This window comes from Pteropus vampyrus, unplaced genomic scaffold (assembly GCF_000151845.1).
Source record: "Pteropus vampyrus isolate Shadow unplaced genomic scaffold, Pvam_2.0 Scaffold31, whole genome shotgun sequence".
NCBI classification, from domain to species: Eukaryota; Metazoa; Chordata; class Mammalia; order Chiroptera; family Pteropodidae; genus Pteropus; species Pteropus vampyrus.
Genome location: NW_011888812.1, coordinates 8021240 through 8030899, shown reverse-complemented (window position 1 = coordinate 8030899; position 9660 = coordinate 8021240). Strand labels below are relative to the sequence as shown.

Below are 9660 nucleotides of genomic sequence, written 5' to 3'. Positions count from 1 at the left end.
TACTTCCTGTAATCTTTAGTTCTTTTTACCCCTTAGTCACCAATATCCTGTTACTAGTTAATAATTCTTTATATGAAACTTCTCCTGTTCAAGCTACTGTGTGGTTTCTGTCTCCTACCTGGGCCTTGACGAATACACTAGGGATAATGGAAGGGTTATCAGATGAAAAGGGTTTTGTTCTCTGCGGCCTCTAAAGTTAGATCCATGAGCAGTGGCTGGGTGAAAGTCTCAGGAAAATTGATTTCGACTCAAAATAAGTAAGAGTTTTCTAATGGTATAAACTGTCTTAAGATGAATGAAATGCCTTCAACAACATAATGTGCCCTTTTACTTGAAATGTACTAACTTAGATCAGATTTGTACTTGACATCAGATGAGAGACCAAACAAGATGCCTCTGAGTCCTAGGATCAGGCAGTTTATATATCACAGAAAGAGCACAGTCTTTAGAAACAGCTTCAAACAGGTGTTCCCCTTACTAGCCATGTGATCTTGAACAAGTCAATCACTTTGAATCTGTCTGACTATGAAGAGGGAATAACAACACCATCTTTCCGTGAATGACTATGAGAATGAACATGAATGTATTTAGCAGCACGGTGCTTGGGACATGGTAGACAACCGCTAAATGTTAGCTGTGATTTCCTTGAAAGTTTGTGTCTATTTACAAAATCAAAGGATTTTTTTTGAACCTTAGGTAGTGACGGCAAGATGGTACATCTTAGATCTGGTACACTACTCTGACAATACAGGGACATGCCTCCAGCTTGTACCTCCCTTGTCCACTTTTGAATAAACAGAATCCCTGCTATTCTAAAAAATCTAACAAAGAGGATGATGTGGGGTACAAATGGAAACACAGAATGAATCGTGGCTTTTTTGGAAATGTGATTACTTTCCCTGTTCTGAGTTGGGCCTGGGTGGCCAAAAAGAGCCTCCATCTCAATGGTCAGCTAAGAACCATCATTACCACAAGACAGGGCTCTAAATAGAATTCCCGGTTTCTTCACTTCACATTTTTAAATAAAATAGGCCTCCAAGAAAGGGAACCACCATTCTTTCAGGCTTTAGCATCCCTTCTGTGGAGGACAAAGGTAAGGGAGCAGCAATCAAAGAATAAGCATTATAATTACTCTTTGCCCTAAAGCATTTAGATAATTCTGATATGGGATTTTGATTCTGTTTTAAAAATCAGGACAGAAGCATGAGGTAGGAAAGAAAAATACAGGTAAGAAAGAAGAGGTTTTTTCCCCTTCCTATTAGTATTTTTGAAAGAATAGATTTACTTTCCTGTCTCTTTGGGTCCCTGACAAGGACCTAGTTGTTCTATACAACCCCAAATCAGAGAACTGATGGAGCATGATGATTTTCCTGCTGCTAAATGGTAATCTAAATAGGTACAGAGGGGCAAGAGTTTTAGACCCAGAGAGACCTCTGTTTATTTCTGGCTCTGCCGTTTGCAGTGTTGTGACTGAAGCAAATTACTCAACTAATCTGAGCTTCATTTTTAAAAAATGGATATAATAACACCTTTCTTGCAGGACTGTCGTAAGGACAGGAGATAATATGTATAAAGCACTTAGCACAGTTTCTATTCCAGGGATATAAAAAGTATACGATACATGGTTAATAGCATTGTATTATTATCATTTTCACGAATGGATTCTTGTAAAATCTTATGAACTTCACTTCTCTATTGACAGCTTGAAGAGGTATGGACAGAGAGATAGAGGTTGACCTCTCAGGATGCAGAAGGAAAAAATGCCATAGCTAGAAATCTTCAGGCTCTACTATTGCTTAACCCAGGCAGGGTCTCTTTTTCCTTATCCCTTTAAATTCTAAATGGAACAGTGTGCCCTTGTATCCTGTGCCTCATCTTGTGAATCTGTTGCTGGCAAAATAGAAATGTAACCTTGCATTCACACAAAGAAGTCTACAAACTAGGATTTTTCAAACACACTAAATTTATGAAAAACAAACAACTGAGCCAAGTGACCTGATAACTTTACAGTTATGAGCTTTAGTCCAGCTTAAAGGAGAAAAAGAACTCCTTGTGCTAAGGATTTTTTTTTTAAAAAAATGTATATTGATTAATGGTTTTCTCCATTTTGGATGCCAAGAGAGATGTGAGCAAAGAGAATTTTTCTCCAACTTGGCAAAGGTACCATAAAATGTTCAAGTTGACTGAAGATGACCCCACACCCATCCTGGCAATCACTGTCACAAACACAATCACAGAGCCACAGAATAAATGATATCACCGCCACACAGACCTTGAGCCCCCTTCGGGAATGCTCATGCTGCTTGGTGTACATCTGGTCCCCATCACCCTAATTCTCACAGTCTTCTACGAGTCACCTCAAAAGGAAGGTAGCTGCTGCTTCTACTTCCCTGTTGCCTCTTCTGGGTGGAGCATCCTGACACTCTCAGTCAATCCCATCCTGCCCACTGAGAACTATGAAAGCAGCAAGCCAACGCTGGGGGGATCCTGAGATGAATTCAAATGTAAAACTGAAATCAGTTAAAAAGAAGGCTGAGATAAACCTATCTGAAGTGGACAGTGTACCAGCTTCCTTCAGACTGAGGCCAGGGGCCAAGGTAAATAACTCCTAAATCCATCAGGTTTGGAAACTGAAGAGTTGGCGGGGAGGAAGGCAGTGGCTTGCCTTTTTTTCTGACAGAGCTCAAAACCAATGTGACGAAAGCTCACTGGAAATTTCTACTGCCTAGTTTAAGTATCTTCTTAAACTTCAAACCCAGCAATTTAGACTTAAATGTGACCAGAAAAGAAAAAAAGTATTTGGTTGGGTTGGAAAGTGGAAAAAAAAAAAAGAAAAAAAAAAGGTGTGGGGGGCGGGGAGATTCTGCCTACACTAATCCTCTCAGCAGCAGACATGTTAACCACAGTATTTATTTTAGTAAATGTAGAGAAAGTGAAAAACACCATTTTTGCCTCTAACATTTCAAAGCCTTGAACTTTCTTTTTAAAAAATATATATGTTACTAATGCTGTACATGAAAAATAAGATGCCTCTGCTGGCATGAGGGCCAGAGCTGACAGCCCCATTTACCAAGTGAACAAACACCCCACAGAAGATTAAACATGGTTCATGTTCTCCCCAAAGAACCACATCGCCGGAGCCGGAGCCCTGACCTAAAAACCACCATTAGAGAAAAGCTGGTCCAGTCTCTAAACGTGTCAAAATTAGGGCCTCATCATCTGAGGGCTCTCTTTCCTCCCTAGAGCCAAAATATTTCAAAAGTAAACTAAAATCTTGGTCAGAAAATTAACCACTACATTTTAGTAGGGTCTACCAAAAATTAAAACTGAATACCCTGCTCCAGAAACCTAGGTTTGTGCTATATTGCATTCAGTTATGTCAATGTGGGGGCTTGGACCAAGAAGGAAGAAAAAGAGTTCTCCTTTCTCATAGTTTGCAATGATACTTGGCCAAAAGAAGTGACTCAAACTCACAATAAATAATTTGCCCTAAGCCCGAAGTTGCTAACCAAGGTTTCTAAGAACCTCCTTTGCGTTTGGCACCAGGCTTTGCAACTCTGCCTCTCTGGGCCGGAGGTGGGTTGGGAAAAGTAGAGGGGCTGAAAGGCTCTCTCTGAAAGCTGGTGGCCTTTGTAAGCAGGAGCAAATACAGGGTGACACGACCGGAGCCGAGGAGGGATACACGGCCTTCTTTTTTTAAACAGGACCTGTCCTTTGAGAGCAAAGAGACTGATTAGCAATGCAGTGCCAATCTGCTGCACTCCAGGGAGAGGCGACTAGAACTGATGAATCCAAGTCAGCTTTCAGAGGTCATCCCCACGTCCCTCCTCACGGATCCTCTTCCTTCCTGTTAGGCTCTTCCTCCCTCCTTTTTAGAAGGTGCCAGCACCTTCCCTTTTCTTTACCTCTTTCCTTCTCCTTTATTGAGCATCAGACAAAACAGCAGCAAAAAAAAAACAAAAACAAAAAAACATAAAACAAAAAACAAACAAACAAAAACACCTAGACACCGAGAAGAAAAATAACCTTGGCATAAAAAGTTAGTTAATAAGAAGATAATTTTTTTTAAAAAAGCAGTGTGCATCAGGGGACAATATGGCGCATTCTTTTAAAATGCTATTTTGTTTACTCACACACCGTGGCTCCTTAGATCTAAAAAGAAAGTTGATTCTCTCAGAGAACAAAAATCCCACTGAGTGAAAAATTTTGAATGTCTCAGGAGGAACTACAGAATTTTATTGAGGCAAATTCTGAATTGCCTAAGAGACAGAAATACGGTCTTCTTCCGGCCGAGACAACAGACCTACTACTGGTGGTTTCCAGGGCTGACTCTGCTGACTTCGGTATAACCAATTAAAAGGGGATAGTCATAAAAAGTGTAGATACCACTGTCAGGCAATAAACTAGACCTTATCGGTGATAGTGGTGCACATTACAAACTTCAAACCCATTCCTCGCTCTAATCCATCAGAAACTTCCTGGCTTTAATAGGCTATAAAGGGCAAGAGCTTTGAAGTCCCTGGGATTAGGATCAGTAATAGACCGACTGAATGAGAAACTAAATGCAGGTGGAACATGCTCTATGCGTCCTGAATTAAAAACAAATCCAATTAATCAAACAGTCCTCAACCCTAGCTGCCGGCCAGCAGATTGCAGGGGTGGCCGAGGCACGGAACAAAGTGATTAAAGATAAACCAAAGGGAACCTCCTCTCGCGAGCGTTCACTTGAGGAACGAATTCGAGGCATGGAGAGGGCATGCTTTGCTGACTTTTTCAGTCAGAGGTGAGGCCATCCTCTTTCGGAAGAAGAACACAGTATCAGAGCCAAGATAAGGACGGAGAAAACTAAGGCCTTTTAAACTGAGTTTTCATGTAAACAGATCGGCTGAGAGGGCTGAGAGAAGCTGAGATCTGTTTTCCTAAGGCTGATGGCCTTTGACCCCACCGATTCCAAAGCCCTCGAACACAGTTAGATGGACCACCGTAGAACGAGAACACAAAAATGGAGACAACAGGGGTCACACAGCCTCAGAAATGGCATTATTGCTGACAAAGCAGGAAAATTCCTTTAAAACAAAAAATGCACATAATTTAGCCATCCATAATGGATCCAGCTGAGAGTTAAACTAACACTCAAACCAGGCCCTTCCCGAACACATTCCCCACTCTTACCTTCTGGAGGGATTTTATTTTGATTATTCCAGACAACTAGCAGCTTGGATAGACTGGGCACCTTGGACACTTCAGTGATGACCCGGAAGAGACTCTCTACTCGGTCGTAGGTGAGGACGATGGCAGTGAAACCTTGAGACTGCGGTGGGATCAATGGGAGGAAGAGTGGGTTGCTTACGCTACCCCACTTCTGCAAGAAAACAGATTTATGTGGGTCAGAGAAGGATCTAGTAACAGTGGGACTCATTTCCTTCCCAATGTCATCAGTAAACCTGAACATGGGAAGTTTGGCAGCTTTTTTCATGACCGATCCAAGAGCTAAGCAACTGTTCAAAGTCTTCCCTTCCTCGAAATTCATACTGACTTTCTTTAATTAACTTTGGCTCAGATACCATTGAAAACAGAGCAGAGAATTTCGGCAGCTGAGGAGATTTCTAGTTAAACATGGCAGATTAAACACATGCATTTATCTCTATTCCCTCCCCAAACCCACTAAAACGACAGCTAATAAATATAACATACAAATCTACGACGACAATGGAACAGGAGAAGAGCGGTATTAACACGTTTCTGAAAGACTGAAAGAGGCTAGAGAAGGGACGGCCGAGTAGGAGAACGAGAGCTGAAACCTAAGCAGCTACAAAGTGGGAGCCAGCGAGGTTCAAGGGCAAACTGCTGGACCCCACGAAGGCTCAGGCATTAAGCTCAGCGGGTACCTTGTGAGGGTAAGAGGAACGGGAGGACTGGTGAAAACATGCGTAAGGAACAGTGAGGGACCCAGACTCACAAACCTTCCCTTTGTCCACCCATTCAGCCGCCCCACCCGGCTGGAGAGGGAGGTTTATTCTCTGAGAAAATGAAGTTCCAGACCTGAAAACACAGACTCAGCTGAGAGGAAAATGCAGGTTAAAACCTATATTCTGAATGATGAGCCCTACGGCCTTCTCCCCGCTGCAGTTCCCAAAACGTTGGCAGCCTTGGCAGCCATGTGCCTAGCTTGCCACTCCATCCTCTTACAGTAAAGCCCTCCAGGCAGTAAGCTTGTCCTCACACAAAGAACTTCTGATCAGGTTCTCAGTGCTTCTCTTTTAATTATGAACAGATCCTAGAATCACAGACATTTCAAGAACTTCTTCAGCATGAATGACAGAAACCAAACGAACAAACAGAAAAACAGGACCTCGGAGGAAACAGAGACAATAGAAGCAGCAGAAGGAAATTAAAACGATGTCAACAATGAATTACATCCTCAGTGAGAGAAGCTTTCTCATCCGTGAAATAAGAATAAATTGCTATTTGTATTTTAAAAGATCTATCAAAGAACAAGAAAGAACTCTCGGACATTAAAACTTGATACCTTAAAATTTTGTAAAAGGCAAGAATGAAAGATAAAGATAACATAATCCAGTCTGGTAAACAAAAAGACAGATGAAAAACAGGATAGGAGAGATAAGAAAATCCAGGAGGTCCAACATCCATCTAATAGGAGATTCGTGAAAAAGAAAACACAGAATATGGAAGAAACGAAGCTACTAAAGAAACTAAATAAGTTCTTAGAACAGAAGATACGACAGACACAAATTTTCACACACAAAGGGCCCAATAAGTAATATGTACGTAGAATTAAAAAAAAAAAAAAAAAAAAGACAGAAACCAAACCAAAAGACAAAACGGTGAAACAAAACTACCGCCATATCAAAGCACATCACTTCTGAATGCTGAGAATAAAAAATATGAATAAATAGAACGTGTGAATCTAGGTGATAAGCATGAGAGTTCACTGCTGGTTTGTACATTTGAATTTTTTTTTCAAAATGAAGTTTAAAAAGTAATAAAGGAAATTCAATTTCTTTGCTACCATTAAAATATTAAGTGATTTTTAATGCAGCAATATAAGCAAAAATATTTTTGTACTGATAATAGGAAAAGGTTGTTAAAACATTCTTATATTTTAAAACAGCTTTATTGAGATATAATTCATATGCTATACAATCCACTCATTTAAAGTATACAATGGTTTTTGGTATATTATGTATGGTTTTTAAAAACTTGTGGTGAAATTTAACATGAAATTTGCTATTGTAACCATTTTAAATATATAATTCAGTGGCATTAATTACATTCACATTCATACGTTATTATGTGAAAATACCAGGACCTAACTTATCTCTGCCAGAAGGTAGGTGAATATGAAATATCCTACCTGTTATGCTGGCTGCTTACACTTCCCTAGTGTCTTTCATACTCTGGGATTCCCGAGGTCCCCCATCAACCTCATCCATATCACTGATGGATACCCGTCACCACATACATGACAACAGCTGTTTGCCAGATGTAACAGTGTGGGACAGGAAATGTACACAAACACATGGAATACACATGGGATGGGAACTCAAGGAGACCGAATGGTTTTCCTGGAGTCCTAATGTAATCAGGATATTAAAGCCAAAATGTCCCTAACAGGCCACAATTAGATTTCACAGCCAAGAGACACAGTGGGAAGGCTATCTTGTCAAAGCCGAGTTTCCATTTCCATGACGTCACACTTTGACATTAAGCTGCAGTCTCAGGGAGATGCCTATATTTCAGTATTTGTACCCTAATATCTGATACATTTGTAGGACCATGTTTTAGTTTGCTACCCCAGATCTTATTCTTATCCTCCTGACTTTTATGGAAATTGAAGTCAATAAGTAGCCCTGTGCTTAAATCACAATGAATCCCTAAGGGGTCTCTCTGCCATCGCCATCCCAACCCACTCATCTACTCCTCCTGACACAATACTCTCTCATGCTTCAAAAATACTATTTAAATGGAAAAGCAACCAAAAAGATTTTTAAAAGAAGTGTGTTAAATAATTTAATGTGTGACATTGAAACCATCGAGATTTACCGAGTACACGCTTTCTAAGCATCAGGTGCTATGCTTTACATTTATTATGTCATCTGAGCCTTACGATGACCCGCAAGACAGATACAGTCATTATTCTCATTTTACGGATGATGAAACTAGAGAATTGAAAACGGTGAATGATGTCTTATCATTTCTTTACCAGTCAAAAGAAAGAAAGGGAAAAGAAGGAAGGGGAGGGAGGGAGGGAGAAAGAGAAGGCAGGAGGGAAGGGAATGAGAGAGAGAGGAAGAAGACAGAGAAAGATGTTCAAGGTCACATAACCTGTAGGTGACAGAGTGGGAAGCAGCCCCAGCTGTCGACTACAGAACACCAGGTGGTGATGGTTCACGGCCCTTCTCCACACCCTCCTGCTCCAAGGCTGGGGTAAGCATCACTATTTTATAGATTTTGGAAACTGGATCTTGGGTAACTCCAGAGTTCATTATTTCTAGCTCTTCTCTGAGACAAAAATGCTGAAAGTTATTTCTCTTTGACAAATCTACGCCAATAAGCAAGAGCCCATCCCACAACTGTGATTTCAGAGGGTTGATGGAATAAAAACACACCAAATATATAAATACTGACACAAAAGGAGCATATAAATTTAAAAAGGTAAATACATCTCTAATACAGAAGGAAAAACTATTAAAACTCCAACAAAATAAGGTCTGTTCTTCAGGAGAAGCGGGAAACTGTCAACACATTTGAATGCCTTTGTGACATTAAAAGGAAGGAAAGTTCCCTGAGAGACGCAAAGCTTACTTTCAGAAAATGAACCCCTTAGGGTTTACACTGAGGCACCCCCCGCCCGAAAAGCACTGTAGCTCTGATTTCAAGGCAGAAGGAACCGGGGTCTTTGGCAAGTGACAGACCTGGTCTCATCTCATATGCCAGCCCCCTTTGGGAAGGGAATGATTATGAGAGGGGAGGAGAGGAAGTAATGGGTGGGTGGGAGGCAGACAGTAACTCATTTTGGTGTTCAATTTTTCCACACTACTCATTTGCATACCAAATAAAGCTTGCAAACTGGAGAAGCAGAAAAGGCTGCACACTGGGGAGACAGAGCACGTCAAGGAGCAGAACAGGGCTGCAGCCTTGCCCACGCTTTCCAATAAAACACAGATGCTGAGGTGAACACGGAGGCGACATAAGCTACTGAGCATATTATTATGATATAGGCTCGATGCTTTACTTTAGGATCCACCACGAGGGATGATGCAGATGACTTCAAAAAGTGAGTGAGCGTGTTTGGAATCAGTTTTGAAAAAGTGAGTCCTTAATCTGAATCCGAGTTCTTTCACTTCCCAGCGGTACAACTCTGACAAAGTACTTAACCTCTCTTGCACCTCGGTTTCCGTATCTATAAAATCATGATACTATTACTACTTTTCGAGGGGGTTTGACTTGACATAATAATTACTTAATTATTAACATTTCTTAATTATTATTTAACAACCCAGAGGTTGTTAACATAAGTAAATAGGTAATAAATTTAAAGTACCTGACGTGTACAAGCATTCGATAAGTGACAGCCAACAGTGGATCTTGTGGGAGGAACAATTTCTCTGGGCTTTATTTTCTGCATGTTTCAAAAGT

The 9660-nt window shown here is 40.8% G+C and overlaps 1 protein-coding gene across 1 annotated transcript in view; it reads right to left on the bottom strand.

The window, feature by feature from the left end:
- Positions 1–9660, bottom strand: part of EXT2 (exostosin glycosyltransferase 2) — a 129985-nt gene that overhangs the window by 44781 nt on the left and 75544 nt on the right. Inside the window, exon 8 of the mRNA XM_023528792.1 lies at positions 5173–5362. Within this exon, the coding sequence (XP_023384560.1) occupies positions 5173–5362 (190 nt within the window). The remainder of the gene's footprint in view (positions 1–5172; positions 5363–9660) is intronic.